This window comes from Bemisia tabaci, chromosome 4 (genome assembly GCF_918797505.1).
Source record: "Bemisia tabaci chromosome 4, PGI_BMITA_v3".
NCBI classification, from domain to species: Eukaryota; Metazoa; Arthropoda; class Insecta; order Hemiptera; family Aleyrodidae; genus Bemisia; species Bemisia tabaci.
Window position 1 is genome coordinate 32,959,087 of NC_092796.1, and position 21,518 is coordinate 32,980,604.

Below are 21,518 nucleotides of genomic sequence, written 5' to 3' on the forward strand. Positions count from 1 at the left end.
CTTATATACAAACAGAGGTGCAGCTGCTAAATTCTTTCATTTTTTGGTCCTTTTATCAGTAACATCTACTGAAAATATGAAATTCATAAAGTACAGAATAATGATTCACTGAGGTAGTAACCAGGCTGAAAAAAGGTAAAATTCAAATCTAAATTGGAACATTTTGGCAATAGACGCAGAGATTTCTGAGAAAACGATTTCTTTACCTCCAGTTTTGATAGAAATTCCATTACTTTAGGGAAAAAATCAAGTTTTTAACATTCACTGAAAATGTTGCACTTCACAAAATATACAGAAATTAAAAGATACCTTTGTGTTGCGCTTAAAAATTAATAAAATCAAAATTATGTTTAAGCAAACATAAACATAGTCAAAAACATTCAGAGACGCTCGACTAATATCCAATGATAACATGTTGAAAATGATGAAGAATTCATGACCAAGTGTTTGCTTGGTCTTATCAGTGAGATCCTCTTTTCTGTGGGTGAGCAGCAAGATTCTTGTCTTCTGCATGAGATAAGCACAGAACAATGATCAAGATAATCTTCCTCACCTCAAAATTATCTGTTTGTGCATTCCTAACTCAAACAGGTGTGTGCATAATTTTTCCAGTTGCCAAATCACCTGTATAAGTGGACCTATTTTAAAGTAGAGAGATCTATCCACACTGGATTGAAGGTTTTGAACAAGACATCACTACAATGGCTCAGAACATGAGTGGACGAGTACAATCAAAATCGGAAAAGGAGCCGAAAATAATGCAAGAGATGAAACAAAAAGCACTCACGAAAACCATTCACAACTTCATTTGGACCAAATTAAGCACGTTTGACTCTCCAGCAGATAGACTCTTGTAGCAAAGTGAATTTTTCACTTGAACAGTATTGAGCAAAATAAGCCTATCTGCACAGAGACTGAGGAAGAACCCAGAGTTTCCTCCAGACCATGTTCTGTCTTTTTGTTGCTTACCCTGACGGAACTGTTGAATTTTGACTTTAAAAAATATATAAAATTGGTAAAACGGACGAGTAAAGAAACCCCAGTTCTTTTTCAAGTAAAATCGTTTTATACCGTAATACTGAAATACCATTTTATTACTAATATTAGCTTCTGTTTACTTTGACTTAGAGAGGAAATGTCATGTTTCATACCAGCAGCACAAATTATGGATTCAAAAAGACTTGAAAAAAACTAATGAATAAATTGAAATTAGGACTTACGATTCTCCTCTCTTTTTCAACATCCGAGGCCCATGGCTGTTTTAAAGGTGCAAGCTCTGGTGATAACAAAGAGGGCTGCGTTATTGAAGGGTCGACTGGTGGATTGGTGTCTTGACCTTTTGTTCCCTGCAAAAATCACAAAACCAAAAAGAAATTTAGAAAATGAGATTTTGAAATACGTAGAAACAGCATTTGATGTTCTCACAGAGAATGAGGTTCCTCATTTTGAAATACCGAAATTAAAGAAATTACTCTTTAAATGACTTAAATAAATATTCTGAATATGTATGAGTGAAAATACATAAAAAGAACTAATGTAAACAGAAGAGGGAGTGTGAAACTCTTCCGAGAAAAATTTACGAAATACCAGGTAAAAAATCTTACTTTGGAAGTGTTTTTCACAAAACAATTTGATTTTGTCACAAAACTATTATTTTTCCTTCGAAAAATGCTTTAAGAGACATTGATATGCAAAAAAAAAGTGCAGGGTTACCTCTTCCAAGTTAATTTCTGGACAGATGTTAGACTTTTCCAACTCTTGGAGAGCGTCACGGAGTTTTTCTTGATTAGGAGTGGATTGAGAAACAGTGAACGTGAAACTATGTGGTATGCGATGACTAGTTTGCTGCGTTACGTTGGTTTGCTCGTTTGTCCCTATTTGCTGTGGGGAAAAATAATGAACATGTGATAAGAAACAAAAATGTTACTCTGACTAAGTTTCTACTACTTGTATTTAAAAAAAAATTGGTTTGGCGGGTTCTTTAAACACTTAGACTTCAGATATGTACCGTACCAAAAGCAAAACCATATTTCAGAGAAAGAGTTCCTGAATGAGAGACGTTATGCGTTATATAATGTTACATGATAAGGTTCATTATCTGTATGGTGCAAATACCAAAAAAAAGGAAATTAAACAATGCCTTTATGGGAAATAGTGCATACAAAATGTCTACTTCGAAAGTTAATTAAATCGGTCATTCTCAAAAAGATCTAAAAACCAAAAATGGCAATGACAGAAAAATAGCAATAACCGTATTAATTGACCCGTTTTGAATCTCACAGCACTAAAATATTGAGTGATTCTTTGATTAATCACATTATAACTTATTTTAAGGCATAAAATGGGTCAATAAATACAGTTTCTACTGTTTCTTTAGTATTCCCATTTCTGGGGCTCAAGTCTTTAGGCCAGTGACTGACTCAATTCTAAATGGAATTTGCAGCATTGTAGATTTTAAAGCTGTAAAAATCCGTTAGTAAAAATGTGTCCGACTTAAAACACACATTTTCAACCAAAAATAATTAGTTTAACTCTTCAGTTCACAAAGCAACTCAACAATTTTTGAGAGAAATAACTGTTTACCTTCTCAAAAATAGATATTTTGAGTGAATTTACAATCTTGTATTCCTGTGGAGTTAAGGCTTAAATTTTAACAACGGGTAAGATGACAAGATTGGACTTGGACATTTACCTGTTTCAGGTTCGCTACCTCCTTTTGCAGACTGTCAATATCAGCATTTTTATCTTCCACCATCATATCCATCAAGTGACTATTTTCATCGTTTTGTTTGATAATAGCCTGCAAAATGAAGGAATGAAAAATTATGACGAAGGTTGAGTGCTGCATGAAATCTATTGGACACAGTCGAACGGTCTTTTCACTCCAATAAAATATGAATTCAGTCAACCTTGCAAGGGATGTCTCATTATAGAGTTTGTTTCTCTTTTCTGTGCGGATTTTGCTTGACCGCTGCAAGGTCACCAACGAGACAAAAGAAGCAATGTGAATGAATAATACAGGCAATAAAGTTAGAATCAGCTTTGAATTGAGCAGGGAGGGGCTGTATTGATTCATCATTTTGAATATTTTTACTAATTTGTCTCATAATAATCAAAATTATTGCTGTATACAGTTCATGTGTTTCCTGTACCTATTTTTTTATTCAAATCTGCCGAGAAAATTATAGAAGTTAAGTCTTCATATTGAAATTCGATTGAAAAAAATTAAAAAAATAACTGGACCAATAGATGGGGTTTTTGAGAAAAATCCTCGCCTCATATAGGATATACATCAGAGTGGTTGCAAACCCATTACCGTTAGTCGAGCCACTTCATTGGTCAGCATTTCAATTTCAGCATTGCGCTTTTCTTCTGCACCCCACTGATTTTGCGATCGCAGCTGCAATTCGCTCTTGTACCTCTCCATCATTTGCGACGTTTTCTTTAAAGTCTCTGACATTTCGGCTAGCTGCAACATTTCAGAATGACAAGGATTGTAACTTGAGAAATCGTGCGATTAAATTTTTACCGTTAAAATGCTTAATTTTGAAATTTTCATTTTATGGTAAGTTGAGCAAGCAATGAAAGGCAATTAGTGAAGGCAATAGGGTTGATTTTGATCTCTGCAGCAAGTTTCTAAGAGCCTTGCTCTGTCACAAATCATCCTGCTTTCCAAGATTGGGCTTATCGACAATACTCTCAACTATATTTAAAACCGAAAAGTGGTAGTATTATAAGAACTCATACAATTAGGTCTATTGCATGCCTAAGTAATTGATGGTTTGATGACATTAATTCGCAAAATTGCGACATAAAGATGAAAAATGAATCAACTGAAACTGTGCAGCAGTCATCAAACTTAAACAGGGTTTTTTCCCCCTTTTTATTTTTCGATATTAATATCCTTAACATTTCAGAACCTGTTCATTCATCTCGAGATTTAATTTTTTGCATAGTCCTCTATTTCTAGGATTGATTTTCTAAAATGAGTCATTAGTTTCTTTTTTTTTTTGGTGAAAAGTTTAGTCCAAGTGAAAAATCGAATAAAACCTTACCTAACCTTTCCCTCCTTTTGTATATTTGCTGAGTTTCCATTCATAAAATTTCATTGTGTTATAAAACTGTGGATTTTGGATTACCTGTTTGTCTTTGTCGTTCAATTTCTGGATGGTTCTGTTTGTCTCACTTTCAAATTCTGCTATCTTCTCTAACATTTCTGCGTCCTCTGCTGATTTCTTCTCTGCTAATTTCAATCGATACTGTTCCAATTTATGCTGTGCTGATGCGATCTGTTCATTTTGCTTGTCTAGTTTCTGTTGGAGTACATCTCTTTCCAACCTTAACTCCTGAAAAATCAAAATAATTAGGGACAGAGAGCCCTCTTTAAAAATCGCTGCCTTTAAACTTTCTTTTTTAAAAAAACTGAAAATAAATGAACAAAAATCTAAAACAAATTCTACTTTGCAAAAGAACAGTTGAAAAATTGATATGAAATGGTTGGAATCATCAGAAATTCAAACCAAAGTCCAAAATGCAGGGTAAAATTTTAGGGGACTTCTTGAGTTTGGTTAGGTTGTTGGCACATAAACCCTTGCATACCTTTGATTTTTCAAAAAAACAGGCAAGACAATTTTACTTATCATCAGTTTGAAACTGTCCGGAAATTCAACTAACTACCTAGCTCAAGAAACACCTTTGATCTAAAGCAGAGTTCATGTTACCTCTATTTGTGTTTTGAGGAACATCTCGGTGTCTCTCCACCTTTTAATGGCGACTTCTTCAGCGCGACAGTGACGATGAACCACAGATAAGAGACGCGTTGTCTCGTCCACCGGCAGGCTGACAGGGGATAGACATTGTGGATGTAAGGCGTCATTTCTATTTGGAGAAACGCAATTCATTCTCTCCAACTGCTCTCTGAAATTCAATTTGAAGGGGCGTTATTACATTGAATGAGTTGAGGCATAGAGCATCACAAAAAATTCAAAAGAAATTGACACAGTGGGCTGATTATTAAAATTGATAGACAAAGAAGGCAAAAAGAAAATGGAAAGATCATATTGGTGAAAGCAGACTGTTACGATGGACAAAGAAGGTAAGCAGTGGACTAACGGATGGTAACCCATGAGGGACCTTAAAGTTAGTCAATCATTTAACCCCTCAGTATACAACAACCACCTGTTGCATCCAATAGGATCGGTCCACTTTCCCTTGATTTTTGTTTAGTCTAACAGTTTCAATAAGCAGTCTGCTTGCACAGGACTAGCAGCAGAGGAAAATTCTTGCGGGGATAAGTGGTAACTTTTGATTCACATCGTTTTTTCTAGAGGTGTAGCAAATTTTTATACATGTAATTAGCACTGCATGGCCAAGTTTAGCCTAACAGCAACATTTAAATGGCTTAAGCATTCATTCTGCGTGGAGTTAGCCAGCTTGCTTTTAAAATTATTACCATATCAAAGGTATTGCAGTTAAAAAAAAGTCATTTTTGGCTTTTTGTTTGTCTTCCTTGCCAGAAATGAGACAGGAAGAAACTGTTAGAACTATGAGCGGATGCTTGAAACCCAATCCTGAACCGATCATTTGGTAAACTGAAAATTTACACCTTGAAAAAAAAATTGACGCTGATACGATGGAGGTTGATTAGCAATAGAATTCTTTCCGTAATCATCAGTTGATGAGGGCTAAAAATTTTTCCTCACCATTTTTAGAAATCGTGAAACAAGAGAGTGTGTCGGATGGTGAAATATAAATTGTTATATTTATTTGATGACTTTTGTACTGCAAGGACTAAAATTGAAATAAAAATCAACATATTTAAGGGACAAACCTGATGGAGATTTCTTCTGACGGTGAGCTGAGGCAACTGTTAGTGGTTTCATGAATGTTTTCTAGTTCTTTTGTCTGTTTAACCATTAGACGTTCAACATCAATGATCTAAAAAACAAGGAAAAATATCATAAAATAGTTTGGTATAATAAGATGAGAGATTATTTTTCCCCCCTACAAAACAAGTACAGTTTGAAAAGAATCCAGTTATCCTGTTACAAAGCTTGTTTTTCCAACTTCCTAGCATTATTTTAATTATTAAATTACAAGCAATGAATCGCATAAGAATTTATGTTCTTTAACACAAAAAAGTGCCCTTGAACTTTGCTGAGAGTTAAAATATTATTACCAAGTTCCCTGTTTCATTTTGTAGCAATTAATTGGCATATGAAAATAATTATTTAGTTTAGTTCAGAGGACAATATTTACAAACTGGTTTTGAAATTGGAAGCATTTAGGGGCTCATGAGTTGAGACTACAACATTTGTTGTAACCCAGTCCAAAAATTTTCCATTTAAAGGTGAATTAGTGAACCTAGGCATTTTTTGGTGACAAAAGGTTCAACACTCATTTCTGCAAATTTTGAATGGTTGGTAAAATGTGATTATCCGAAGTAATGCAGAAAATGTCTGACTTACTTGGGCTCTTATATGTCGAATAATGTCCGAACTTCCATGCTTATGTAGCTGATCTTGTAAGCTTTTGATTTTATCAACAAGCACACTTTCTTCGATGCCATCTTGCAACGTTTTTATCTGCAGAAAAACAATCAGACGAAAATTATTAAAAAGAGATACACAGATTTAAATGGGATTGTTGAATGGTACAGCAGTTTTTTTACGGAGACCCTGTAGTGAGTCCATTATCATCTCCCTTGGTCTATAAGAACTACCCGTTTCCACCGACTGAATCTCCTTATGTTCCCTTTGTTCTCTTTGTCAATTGCTTAGTCTATCAATTTATCAGCTCTCTGTACTGCTAACTTTCTTTTACTGAATATCTTGCTTTGACAGCAGAAATTCATGAGCACACAGGAGAAACTTTGAGAAAAACACAGTGAGTTTGAAAATTACCTTCTGCAATAGGCAAGCTCTATCCTCTGTCTGCAAACGGTTTGAGAGGAGCAGCTCATTTAGTTGCTTCTCCAATTCTACCTCATGTTCGCTTTTAATGGCTAGCTGCTTCTCCAGATCACTTACAACATCGCGGAGCGTCCAAACCTGTTGGACAAAGAGAAATCCAAGTTATTTTACAAATCCTCATATCACATTTTCTCCAGATGCTTCTGTTAGAAGATTTCGTTTTTGTTAAAGGATAGACGTTTAACAGTTACCTTTCAAGTAAGAGTCAATTCGACATTTCATTTTTCAGTTATTCGTTGGCAATCTTAATAAAATTCTCTCCTAAAGTACATTAAAACGACTTTAGAACCATTATTTCCGCTTTAATTCTGTACATTCTCAAGACGCTGTATCGGGAAAGTTAAAAATCTAAATTTCTTATCCTTAAAAGTGAGGGAGGGAAACGGTCTTTTAGAAGATACATTTAAGTCGTTTATGAAACGAATGATTCCTTTGGCAAGCACATCAAAGGTAAAACTGCGAAAATGCATCTCCGGGTTAGCGGCCATGCAAATCTCCCATCATACTTTATTTATTACATGGAAAGCTGCGGTGATTTTTCTTCACTATGTGAAAAATATTCAGTAAGATTCAAGCCATTTCGTCTCCTTTTAAAAAACGAAATAAAAGCGGAGATTTCGGAACACAGTAGCTGAGATTTTTGCAGTTTCACCATCGAAACTTACCTGCGTCACAGTTTTCTAGGGAATGAACTTTGAAGGTGTCTACTCAGACTGATTCCATTCCAACACTAACATAAAAAAAATATGCATAGTGTAATGATAGTGTAACTGAAACTGCCAGGAAATTCAACAAAACATTGAAATGATTCATCTTACTTTTTCTAGTGCTGCTTTGAGCTCCTCTTCACACCTCCTTTGCTGTGCCCGCACTTCTGCAAGTTCATGATTAGAATCTCTAAGTTGTTGCTGCACTGCCTCCATCTGTTAACACGATGAAAAATTCATTCAAGATAATGAAAATACACATCTTACTGTTCCAAAGTAACCACCTACCTTCACATCTTTTCCTTTCTTTTTCTTTCACTTAGTGTTCCAATTTCACTCCCTACTTTTTTTTGACGGCTATCTTCGAATATTTTGTACACAAGGTTTGAAAACAGCTTAGTAAATTGTGGAATCAGCGTTTCGATCAAATTGGACAATGTTGTTATACAGGATAATATGTGAACAATTTTCTGTAGCAAAATTTAAAACTGAAGCCACACCATCTACTTTTCAGTGATCGTCTTCCACAATAATTGGCCACCCATATACATAATCTATCTTCATTATCAATCCTTAAGAATGAAGCGCAAATTACAAAAATGAAGACTTGCGACTGAAGAAGAAGAAAAAAGAATGAAGTTAGAAGCTGCAGATTCAAACTGCAGAACGTTATGTAAATATCTACAAAAGTATGAAAGTTGCAGAGCCAGGGAAGCTGAAAACGAAGGAGAGGAACCTAGAAAAGATGTCCTGAAGTCAGAATTAAGAATTCTGAAATACAGATTAAGTAATTTTTATAAAACTTCATTTTTCATTCTTGTTGAAGTACAAGGTTCCTCATTGCAATTGATGAAATGGTTCACCCAATGTCTTGGGTGAAGGACTATACACGATTATTGTCTACAGTTCCTTCCAATAGTTTTTTAAAAGTAGTGTGCAAAAGAATGCTAAATCCTTGAGCTCTGGACAAATTTCATTGAATTCTGGCTCACTAATGAATTAAATACAAATGCGTTTGCCAGGAGTACTTCTCATATTAAGAGAACTTCAAAAGTGGCATTCTACGCCATTCAAGCAGTAAAACAAGTTCTCCCAGGATGCTTCTTAAAATTCACACCGAAAAAAAGAAAGAACAATCTATAAAAACACAAAAATAGCACAAGAGATCCACAACTGTATGGAAAATTCAAAATTCACCGCCTCAATATGATTTGAGTTACAACAGCAAGACCAAACTTGCAGGAGATTTTCGGTTTCAGCTTTTGCAACTTAAGTAAGAAATTACCGCACAAACAAACAAAAATTAAAAAGTAATTGAAAACTGAAAATACATGAACAGAAAGATGCGAATGCAAAAATGACCCCCCCCCCCTCCCCTTGAGATTTTACTTTAAAAAAATTAAACTAGAGGAAAAAGGCATAACCACAGGAGGATCTCAAGTATCTAAACCCTTTTTTCCCTTTGACCTGAAAACATACAAAAAGTTCGTATCTGTGCTATTTTCAGGATTTTTTGTCCTATTTTTAGTGTGTATATAGCAAATTACAGATTCAGAACTTGTCTGTATCAAAAAATACAAAAAAGAGCAATTTTGTATGAATGTTGTTTCAAGTGCATGCGACGAGTACAGGTTTTTAATCATGTTGGCTTTAAAACAAACCTTTGGAGAATAAAAAAGAAAAGACAAATGCCGGGTGCCTCTACCTTCTTAAGCTTTAATAAGCGACTTCCTTGCAAATTCAATCAGATTCCCTGATTCTACCAGTAAAATTGCTAATTTTAATTTTGTAACGAATATTCTCTAAGTTCAATGATGATGTGAACAAAGATGACAGTAATTTTTAACTTTTGAGTATTTAATCTACGTTTATGATTCTAGCAGTGCTTTGAGTTGCAACTTTTCAACTGATAGGGAATGTTCCAACAGTTCAACAACAGTAGAGATATTTTTAACTTTCATGCATCAAACAACAATGACAATACTTTTTCACGCTGAAACTTTGAAAAAATGTCCGGTATTTGCTCAAAATTGTTTAATTAATTGATTTAGTGCCAGTAAATGTAGTATTAAACTGACCTTTCAAAATTAATTTTAAAATCACCTAGTGAATAAACAAGGTAACATAGATCGTAACCCATGATCATGGACTGATTAGAAGTACAAATTGTCGCTTGGCTGACAAAAGGACGTAATTACACTCAAAGATGAGCCCAAGAAAGCGTTGAGTTAAATGGTTGACAGGGTGCATTGTGAAGTGTAGTTACGCCCTTACGTCAGAAAGGTGACAAAATGATTGATTCAAAATTCAACATAGAAAGCTGAAAAAATTGGACGAAAAGAAAATTTTACTTGGTAAGGAGCTTATCTAGTCACGAGTGCTTTATCGTCTTAATGATCCCTAAACTCCTCCACATTTGGATCAAAATTTTCTAATTGCAAATTTATTCCATTGTAATTCAACAAATATCAGTCATTATTGGTAAATTTTCTCAAATCACCAACCACCCCTCACATTCACCGCAAAACACAGATTGCAAGATCATTAATTTCTGCACTTATTGTCATCAAAACACATGAGATTATCATCAAATTCAAGAATCTAAAATACACATACTAAAAAACTGATGCAGGATGTAAATCAAAGCAAACAAGACGGAAAATATAGCAAATTTGGTGCAAACAGTCAGCCAAGAACTAGGGATCGACTCACCATATTTTTACCTGCATTGCCGATATTAAAAGTGAGAACCCTCTGGGTGCGAGAGTGCAATGAAAAATCAATAGTGCACATTAATCATTAAACATAGTATCGATCAGAAAAGTTAACTTGCACGTAGCAATTCCCATTTTCATTGTTAAAATCTATATGAAAAGCATTTCTGGTAACTTATTGCACGAGCGCTGTTATATTAAACAGTTTGATATCATTTGAAAATGGCGTGGGGCGATTCTAAACGGTCAGTGTTGTTTGGTTCTGTTTGAATTACTTTTTGACTTGCATATTTCCATACGAATGCCCAATATTTTTGCCAGATGTTCATCAATATCCATAGATAAGTGCATTGTGAAGTGATTAAAATTCAGAAGAACTGAACAGTATAGGAAAAGTTTGCTTCGAAAACACAGCCATTAAGGTGGTGATTGCATGATATAGGAAAAAGCTGTGATTAGTGCTGGCTAAATATAAAAAATTTCAGCTTCCTGATAAAGATTCTAAAGCGGTGCAATTTATCATAATACCAGATACCACAGTTAAAATCAAATACCAATAATTAAGGTCTATTTTTGAAACAAAGATGTGACTGTGATGAGAAAACAGAGAGGGAGAGAGAATGTAAACAAAAAAAAAAATAAATTTCTCAAAACTGCAGGGTTGCCAAAAAGAAAAGAGATTAAAATTCCCTGACAGTTCCCTGTCACATTCCGGTAAAATTACTTGACAATTGAAGATACGCCAGATGATTTAAAAAACACAATTCGAAATAGTTTTCACTCAAAATCTGTTGTTCGAAACTTCAAACCCATTTTAGAAAGGAAAGAAAGGTGACTACACAATTTTCCCTTACACTTTCGTCATTTTCCCTGACTTTGTAAAATTCTCTGATATTTCCTGGTATACCCTAACTATAGCAAACCTGCTGTAAAAGAGCGACGCCAAAAACGACCGTTTTTTGGCACAATTTGGGCCAGAAGGGATTTTTCTGAAACCGGGCCCAAACGATACCTTATGATACCCTAAAACTCTGGTAAAAATTTTAGCTTGAGTATACGCACGGTTTTTGAGAAATGAGGGGGCAAAGTTGCCAAATCGCCATCATTCTGGACAGCATTTCTACAGCAAAAAGACGGGAAAAATGGACAAAAAAGTTACACCTTTGATGGGTTTTGGCTGTAAATGTTCTCATTGGGCCCCCAAGCATTTAACTGTGTTCAGTTTCAAAAATTTTGGTCGCACAGTGGTCCAAAATGAGGGGAAATCGTCGATAAATCAGGATTCTTTGTCAATTTTTTAGAAATGGAAGTAAAATTGTCGGTCTGCTACAGTTTTCATGGCTAACAATGTTCGTATCGGTCATCAATGCATGAAATTGTGTTCAGCTTCACACATTCACATCGCACATTGGTAAAAAATGGGGGAATTAGTGGACAAATTAAGATCCCCTGTCAAACTTTTTAAAAATGAAGTGAAACTGTTGATCCCCGGTAGAGTTTAGATCCCGGAAAAATTAATAATTCTTTTATTGACTATTTAAATTTTTTTTAATTTTTTCTCTCCATTTTTCCTTCTTTTTTTTGAATTTCTGAAAGTTTGCATATTTTATTGAGATAATGCTACAAAGTCTATTCTATAACAAAGTTCTATAAACAATACGGTCTGACATGTAGTAATAATTAAAAAATGACTCAGATGGTGCTTTTGAGCCAACTTTCAAAGAATTAAAGGCATTTTTTCAAAATCTACAGTCCATGAGCTCTCCGTGTGACCGAAGTGCTCTCCTCGCTATATGACGCGTAACCCTTCAATTTTTAGTTTAGTCCAAAGACCTCATAGGAACTTACATTATTGAACCAGGTGGTGCTCTTATGCCAACTTTCGAAGAAATGAAAGGCATTTTTTTTCAAATTTACAGTCTTTGAAAATGAGTTGTTTGTGTGATGTCGCGGAGCAAAGTGCCCTACTTTTGGGCCTCGTAATCCCTTGAATTTTGAGTTTAGTCCAAAGATCTTTTAGGAACTTAAATTAATGACCCAGGTGATGTGCTTGATGCCCACTTTTAAAGAATTAAAGGCATTTTTCAAAATTTACGGTCCCTCAAAATGAGCTTTCCGTGTGATTTTGCTGAAAATGGACCTTTAATCCAATTTGACCCTAGCCCCCCCAAATTTTAGCGTACCCCAAAATCGTTGGACGTGCATAAGGAGACCATAAATATGGTGTTCTGTGAGAATTTTGAATGAAATCGAACAGATAGATTCTGAGATATCGCTGTAGACAGATTTGGGGGACGTCGGACGGACGGACACACATTTTTTCAAGTATGGTTATTTTGACTCCTGGGACCTTAAAACGTCTAGAAATGATGAAATTTCAACTTTTCTTTTTTTTTTCCTTGGAGGATGACAATACTTCCTCTCTACCCTAGGGGAGCGAGAAAGTAAAAATTAAAAACATGAATTTTTCCGGGATCTAAACTCTACTGGGGACCAACAGTTTCACTTCATTTTTAAAAAGTTTTCAGAGGATCTCTATTTGTCCACTAATTCCCCCATTTTTGACCACTGTGCGATATAAATTTGTGAAGCTGAACACAATTTCATGCATTGATGACCGATACGAACATTGTCAGCCATGAAAACTGCAGCAGACCGACAATTTTACTTCCATTTCTAAAAAATTGACAAAGAATCCTGATTTGTCGACGATTTCCCCCCATTTTGGACCACTGTGCGACCAAAATTTTTGAAACTGAACACAGTTAAATGCTTGGGGGCCCAATGAGAACATTTACAGCCAAAACCCATCAAAGGTGTAACTTTTTCGTCCATTTTTCCCGTCTTTTTGCTGTAGAAATGCTGTCCAGAATGATGGCGATTTGGCAACTTTGCCCCCTCATTTCTCAAAAACCGTGCGTATACTCAAGCTAAAATTTTTACCAGAGTTTTAGGGTATCATAAGGTATCGTTTGGGCCCGGTTTCAGAAAAATCCCTTCTGGCCCAAATTGTGCCATTCTTGGCGTCGCTCTTTGTCGTACGATTTTCTTTTCATTTATTTTTCATTCTAAATTCACAAAAAACCTGACAATTTTTTCAACGATAGTAGTCTTAATTGCATTTTTCACCGAATCATCTAATTTGTTTAGAATACTCTAAACAATAACGGAGGCTGAAGTTAGAACAAATATTCGACAAGAATACTTGCACTTTATATATTGATTCCTCCATGATATTCATAGATTCAGTAAAATATACCGATGTGAAATAAAAATTACTTACATCTGTTGCAATGCTTGTGTGGAGAGATCGCTCTTGCTCTGCTGACTGGAGCTGTTTACGGAAGTTCTCGCATGTTTTCACGTACTCGTCTCTTTCCAGTTCCCGTTCAGCAGCTTGTTCTTCCAAAAAGAGATTGGTGCTTCTTATTCTTTCATGAGCAACCATCAACTGAGCAAGTACATCAAACTCATTAATTACAGAGATTAATCTACAGAACATTGAGATTTAACATTTTGGAGCGCAAAATTTTAGAGTTTGAATGGTTGCACCAAAGGCAAAAAAAAATAGATTACCGCTAAAGTGTTGTAGGAATATCCTTCTGAGAGAGAAGAAAATATATTGTTGCAACATTATCTCAGCCCTGTTTCAATACACCATCAAAGAGAAAAATAATTTATTCACATTTTTTTGGTATCAAGTAAAGATTTATTGAATATATACGACTTACATTGAGTTGTGGATACCATAAATATTCTAATCGCTGAAAGGATTATGCCCTGGTTCACTTTGGAGAGCAGGCTTGGAATTTCAGCCAATCTGCAGATGAGAGCTAGGTTTCATTGTAATTCATGATAATCAATCAAGAATAAACAAAAAAAAAATTTCCGTAAAAATACGTTCATATCAGCCACTCAGGTGAGTATTTTAAAACTTACCTGCTGTTGGAGGTCTTCAATGTCTCGTTTTGACTCCTCACTCAGCTTCTCGCTGGCAATGCACAGCTCATCAAGGATGTGATGAAGTTCGTCTGTTTGTTGAGGAGTGCTGATCATTCCACGGGCTAGAGAAAAAACTCTTCATTAGAAAAACTTATCTAATTTTTCAAGGATCTCACAAGACTATTTTTCCTTCGTTTTTTAAGAAAAAAAATAGGAAATGGCAGAGGGAAAAACAGGAAGATTGGTGTATTTCCTCCAGGAAATGCTTCATTTTATAAAAAAAAAAAATAAAAAAAAATTAATAAAATACAACTAGAGGAAGAGGAAAGAACAAAGACAACTGACTAGAAATTAAATGGAAATAGAAAAAGAAAGTAAAGTATGAATAAAAATAGTTCATTTTCTTCTGAAAATACAGTAAAATATAAAATTAGAAAAAAAATTAGTATCCAAAATTAAAAGTTCTGGAGATTTTTCGGTACTGTAACTTTTGGCTTGTACTTATTGATTGAGTCCAACACTAGACACAGGCAGGCGCAAGGATATCCTATCGATTTTCAGTAAGCTACCAAAACAATTCCTATCAGTATCTCAGAGCACAAGGAATCAGAAAAGCCGTTTTCCAGAAAACCATGAAAACAGCCATAACTGCTTAATCAACAGAATTACTCTTTTTTAAACACAAATAAGCGCATGAAAAAAAAATATGAGACAAACCTTTATCTTGGAGGAGCATGAGCACATGTCTACATTTCTCAGTTCCCGTCAAGGATCCACAATTTTCTCCATAACCTTCTGTCACGTTCTCCACGCATACAAGCGCATTTTTCAGTCTTTCGATTTCTTGTGTCCAAATTTTTTCTCGGTCTTTCAGTTGCTCCAACTCATTTTCAAGTTCTTTGGTATTCTAAAATGACACATGGCTAGGTTAAAAACTGCAGGTAGAAAAAAACTAGACTAATACACATGACGAAATAAATTGGTGTGGAAGTTTTGAGAAAATTGCGAGATCTTATCCTGTATTTTGGTAACAGAGAGTTAAACATAATTTGGACAGAGTTTAACAAAGATATACGGTGTCGTATCAACTTTGGACTAAGGAAAAGAGGTTTATTCCTTCATGAGACTAAATGTTAAGGACAAATTTCAACAATTTTTTTCACTTTGATAATATTTGTTTACAATTTAGAAAGAAAATTTACAACTCCTTCAGTAAAAATATACACATAGCCATTTTTTTTCCAAAAAGCAACTTTGTGCCTTCCTAATAAACTTGGTCCAGGGGAAAATTAACAAAAACATTGCATCTTTTTAGAATGTATTTCTTTTCAAAAAGGAATGGATGTTTAACTTCATGAATCGTGACTTTTTCTTTCTTTTTTTTTTTTAAAAAGAAAGTAACACTTAAGTAAACTGTCTTTGACAGTCATGATAAAAGGGTCCGCAAGTTACAGACAGACACGCTTCGCAATATCATCTTAATTTATTGATAGTTTAGTTTACTTCTTTTTCTTCTAGTTTCGTAGTTTTTTCAAGTAGATGTCCATTGATTTGGATATCAAATATTTGAAAAATTTTCTCTCTTGTATAATCATTTTTTTTCCTTTAAATTTTTTCTGCTGATTTGATTGACAGCAGGTTTTCAGCAAAGATTTCAGAGAAAACATTTACAGTACCTATGCGGATTGATTAATGTCTTAGTTTTGATATTATGGAATATTAGAAAATTTGAAGAAGTTTTCATCAATTATTGGAAAAAATTTCCCGAGTCACAACTACACAAGATTTGTTTGTGATGGGCAAAAGAAAGTCAAAGCTGAGATTATCTGTTGTCCTTCTACAAAATGGGTGAGCATCTTGGCAATTTATTTGACATTTTAAACCACAACCATAAAGATGCACTAAGCCACCATGAGTTGTCGCGTAAAAATGATGACTCGACAAGGGTTAGATAAGGATTGTCAAACTCTTGGCATACTGAATTGGCAAGAGACATAGAGGCTTGTTGTCAGTTAAGAGGGCATCCACAGTTTATCTGCAGTACATAGGAAAAAGTTTCGAACACAACTGTGAAATTATGAGAAATGCCTTACGTTTTTATAGTCATCAATTATTCGGTTGGCACTGCGCAGTTTTTCAATCAATTCAACTTTCTTGACCCTCACTAAACTTTCATTAAGTATGTCGGAAATATTGAGGCGGCTTGAATTTTTAGAAGTTAAACCCAATAATGTTGCAGCTTCAACTTTTAGCCGCTCAAGGCATGAATCAAGCTCATTACGAATGTCTTCTGAAAAATCACACCTGGAAAATAATAACAAAATATGAAAAGTTGGTACTGACACAGGGGCTGTACGACAGTACCTCCGTGCTGCCTCTGAGCGAGGAACGCAGGACAGCACCTAGGCGGTTCCGCGTTCGTCGAACATGGAACCGCCAGCATGCGGTCTTGCGTTCCTCGGTTGTTAAATGAGGGTATCCCGATTAGTATATTAGCGGCCGTTAACCGACAATAGGTTAAAAACAGAAAATACATCAACTACAGGGGAAACAAGTTTGCGAATAAACAAGGATTAAAGAGTGAACTAAAAATTATGTACAAAACTATTTGTCTTTCTCTTTTTTTTTGATTGATCGATTGTTTATTTTCTTTTAAAATTTTTTTTAGTAACTTGGAGAGCCCAATATTGTTTTAAAAAGCACATGACAATCTTATGAATCAACTGATGATGTTCACGGCTAGCTTTTTAATTTTTTTTCAATTAAACAGACGAAGAATCAACAAACAAATCAAACAAACCTGTTTTCAATAAAGTCATGGAAGGAACTATCGTTCAGCTGATTCATAATACTGGACATTTCCGGTGCGAAGTGGACCCGCTTGACCTTCTTCGGTTGTGATTGTTGCATTCTCGAGTACGAGTTTGAATACAGTGAGTTGTCCGAATCTTCGTCCGAGGTTTCGCTCAGTCGAAGGATCTCTTCGACCAGAGTCTTGTTCAGTTCGTCTTCGCATGTTATCAAATACTTACCCAATTCGTTAACAACACATCTGAGAGTGCTTGAAATCTGCTTCAAAAAGTCTCTGAAATCGGAAGACATTGCTAAAGATTAACGCAAAATTATTCATTTCAGAAAAATTAGGCAGAGAGAACTGCAGCTTACAAGATCCACTTATTGGTTTCATTGAGGGAGTAAATTATTACTGTCAGCTCTCTGACCCTTTGATTGTTCATTTTTTGTCACAGTTCATTCTACTAGTCTATGCGCCAATTTCCATGATTTTTGCAGCGATCAACGGTTGATAGTTCCCAGATGTGCTTGCTCTATTCAGATTTTAAAAATTTACTTTATATTACAAAATAAAGTTGTGTATTCTCCCATTTGAACAAAGGAGATTTTTAATGTTTGTCACAGTTTGTTCTACAGATCTACCTGGCAAATTTTTATAATTTTGGCGACTATTAATGGGAAATAGTCTTTACATGAGCCTGCTCTATTCAAAACTCATGGGGGCTAGTGAAGTGGGTTTTAGAGTGTGCAAAGTGCCTTCTGGGGATTGTGCCATAAAGCAGCCAAGGAGCGTAGCCTCATGTAGCTTTTACCAACCTCAGATATAGAAGATAGGGTGAAAATTATTCTAGCAGAATATACTTAAGGAGGAAAAGTATAATACAACTAACCTTTCTTTTTTTATGCTGTCAATCTCATCGTTAAGATCTTTCTTCATGCCTGAGCCACCCTCAAACCTAAATTTTTCTTCCTGCTCAGCAAACTCAATGGCTTGCCTTTCAAAAAGTTTGGCCATCAAATGCTTGTGTTCAGATTCAAGCTTCTCGCCTTGCGCTTTTAACTGGTTTTCAAACTCTAGTTCTTTGGCTTTGAATAAAACCTGCACCAAACAGACATAAAAATGAAGTGACATGTAAAGAGTATACCTGAAGTGACATTTCTCACATAGAATTGCAGGACAATTTTGAGTGTTGAACCTTGATTCATCTCTTATTTGTTTTCAAACTGTTCCTCAAATGGGCATATTTATGCTAAAAGGAATTTTGTGTAAGTGGAAAGATGGTGTGTGCTCGTGCAAACTGCATAAGAAACAATGTAAAAGTAGATAAAGTTCCTTTCCAGAAAATGAAAAAGCGGGATTTGACCTGACGAGATTGAACTGAAAGGAAAAGGAACTGAGCGCTAACTCTTGAGCCGTGGGCATGTAACAAGAAAGTTGTGGACAGGGCTCATGAGATAAAGAGTCCCGCCACCGATCTTCCCGTCATGCCCGGGCTCGTTCGTTGCCGCTAATGTCACTGGCACTTTTAAATTCCCATTCATTCTTATGGCCCTCAACTAAGGAGGACACCCCATCTTTCCACTTGCACATAGTTCCATTTAGCATAAATACGTCCAATTTATAAAAGTGTTTTATCGAATAGTGTCCGCCTGTCCGTGACTGAGCAAAGGGGAAGGACCAACAGAATTTTTTTAAATCCAGGTAAATAGGTCAAAAATGATGATTGACAAATGATGCCTACCCTTGATAATCTAGCAAATCGATACCTAAGTGTGACACAATGTATCTCTAATATGGTGTTTCAAAATCTATGCTCCTAGTTTATTTATTCAAAGAGGAGTAAGTCAACTTCATGTCTTGAAATTTAAACAGATTATACTACGAACAGACAGAAAAAATTGAAGAAGTTTTCAAGAAATATTATTGACTAGTTTTTCAAGGGAAAAATAAAGTGTGACTGGAGGTCTGCAACGTCGCAAATGGAGATACATAGTCTCGCACTTTGGCCATCTAAACCATGCATTATGAAAATACAGCTGGCTGAACATAGTGCTCATTTATTATTACTAAATTGAAAAAAGTAATGGTGCCAAAAGCAAATTCCATAGTTGGAGGCTAACGTCGCAGTTTTAGGGTATTTGGTTTCCGTTGTAAGGTAAATTGATAGATAACTACAAGATCACTCGGTTAACGGCTCAATTGCAAAGGTTGAAACACAGGAATAATGAAAAAAAATAGATCTTTCGTCAGATGAGCACGGATGGATAGGGCTCTAGCGAAGGTTAAGCTACATTTAAGAATGACAGACTACAATTCACAAACTTAGAACAATACCACTTACTTCCACGTCAACTTGCACTGTACATCGGTAAGAGATGCATTACCAAAATTACTGAGCATCAGCAATTAAAGTCTGAGAAAGTAGTTGATATACCTATTTACAATATAGCTATACACACATAGTGAGAGCACAGAATAGATACAATTAGCTAAAATAAATTAAGAGCAAGCAGTCAAGTATCATTCAGTAAGTTGGAAGTAAGAATTCATCAGAGAATGAACACTGCTTTGGAGTTATTTGAAATAGTACAGAGAGTTCAAAATAGTTTGGTTAGAAAAACAGAAATTATCACAGATTAAACGAGTATTGAAAAAAAGATTTCTTGGAATAGATTGAATTAAAACGGTTAAATATAGTGGGCCGGCACATGTTTTTCGGTTTGAAAACAAAACAAAGAGGGAACTGTCTTGATCAGCTGTTCACGGATAACCACTTGTTGCTCTTTGACCTTGAACTTCCGGTCGGACAGGGTTGCTAAGTCTCAAGAATCGACGGACCTTACGTGAGATATTAATTTCTTCGGAGATATTTCACGAAATAACACGAGTTCTTTCACGACTATACACACATGCTGAGAATAATTTCACAAAATCAGTAAAATCTTAGCATTAAAATCAGAGACAAAAAACATCGCTCGGGAACCGTGCCGGAAATGAAAAAAATCGCGCGCGAAATTTACCGGAAACGGAAGCTCAGATAACCTCAAACACAAAAGGCCTGTTCGCGGGCAAAAAGGCGGGAAAATTCAAACAGAGGAACGATCGCAAATTGTATCGAGTGGCCTTTCAATGCACTTAAAGGCTTCTTGCACCTATTTTTTTTTTTCATTCAAACAAGGATATAAAAGCATGAGTGCATTAACTATTAACTTAAAATTACGAATAATGAAAAAGAGAACAAAAGTTAAAACCATGGGTGGTTACTAGGGATACCAGCAGAGAGGAAAACAGGTTTTTCTGTAGAAGCACTAACCTCTTGATTCTTCAGCTTCTGATTGAATTCTCTCTTCAATTTATCGGTCAATTCACGATATTTCTTGGTCAATTCTTGGATCTCTGTCTCTTTTTCGGTTTTTAAAGCCTGCAGTTTGACTTCACTTTGAGCAGTGACATTTTCGATCATCCGGTCTTGACTCTCCTTGAATTTTTTCTGGAGCAGAGGAAGCAGTCATCAGCCATAAAATTTGTGTTGTTGCTCAAAATGTGATGTTGAATTATAGGAAAACATGTAAAGTTACTAGTTTTCTTTGACACAAAAACTGTCTGCATCTAAAGTCTTGAACATTTTGAGGTAAGCTTTCTCAATTGCGGACTTCAACTGGTATGTATTTTTGGCCATTATTTAAAATGGTGTGAACTATTGAGAAAATACTTCCCCTTTACTGTCAACTTATTATGTACCTCCACGTCCCTATTCCCTTCCAACTTTCATTCAACAAAGCCATAGAATATTTGTGAGATCCATGTTCAGACTTTCATGGGAAAGAACTATTAATCTGTTTGATTCATTTGTTTCAAAACAGAACACTTTCTTGGATATTTGATCCATTAAACCAGTAAATCCACGTTAAATCCACCCCTGATATCCTCTACATTCAATTACAGTGAAAAATACTTTAACCCCCTATTAAATAATTGGATCAATTTAAAAAATTAGTGGGGGGAAGAAAAAAGAAAAAAAAAATGATTCTGATATTAATAATAGAATTTTTGAAATTTACATTATCTGTGCTTATAAGACCTATGGTGGATATGAAAAGAAAGAGAGAATGAGATATTAAAGAAAAATATATAAATTCTTAAGTTGTATTATTTGGAGATTGTAATTGGTCATATCACACATGAAATACTTGGAATGTACCTAGATTCAGTGGGGAAGTGTCTTTGCTTTTTCTTTTGCGTCAGTAAATCTTTTTTGATCCATCAAATTAGTATCAGTTAAGCTGTGATCACATTACAGTCAAAGATTGTTGACCGCCATTAGTTGACCACTTATGCTTACCCAGGATGCCAAATTTTAGAGTCCGTGCATGCGCACTGGGTCAGATTT

At 35.3% G+C, this 21,518-nt stretch overlaps 1 protein-coding gene across 4 annotated transcripts in view; it reads right to left on the reverse strand.

Annotated features, from left to right (window-relative positions):
* Positions 1-21,518, reverse strand: part of LOC109036203 (uncharacterized) — a 72,128-nt gene that overhangs the window by 14,691 nt on the left and 35,919 nt on the right. For all 4 annotated transcript variants that reach the window (XM_072299716.1, XM_072299714.1, XM_072299713.1 and 1 more), the window contains 17 exons: positions 20,442-20,618; positions 18,018-18,226; positions 17,135-17,419; positions 16,428-16,638; positions 15,052-15,241; positions 14,332-14,456; positions 13,676-13,843; positions 7,790-7,894; positions 6,903-7,049; positions 6,468-6,584; positions 5,831-5,937; positions 4,722-4,917; positions 4,140-4,346; positions 3,317-3,469; positions 2,693-2,800; positions 1,714-1,881; positions 1,221-1,346 (listed from right to left, as the gene is read on the reverse strand). In XM_072299716.1, the coding sequence (XP_072155817.1) occupies positions 1,221-1,346; positions 1,714-1,881; positions 2,693-2,800; positions 3,317-3,469; positions 4,140-4,346; positions 4,722-4,917; positions 5,831-5,937; positions 6,468-6,584; positions 6,903-7,049; positions 7,790-7,894; positions 13,676-13,843; positions 14,332-14,456; positions 15,052-15,241; positions 16,428-16,638; positions 17,135-17,419; positions 18,018-18,226; positions 20,442-20,618 (2,799 nt within the window). The remainder of the gene's footprint in view (positions 1-1,220; positions 1,347-1,713; positions 1,882-2,692; positions 2,801-3,316; positions 3,470-4,139; positions 4,347-4,721; positions 4,918-5,830; positions 5,938-6,467; positions 6,585-6,902; positions 7,050-7,789; positions 7,895-13,675; positions 13,844-14,331; positions 14,457-15,051; positions 15,242-16,427; positions 16,639-17,134; positions 17,420-18,017; positions 18,227-20,441; positions 20,619-21,518) is intronic.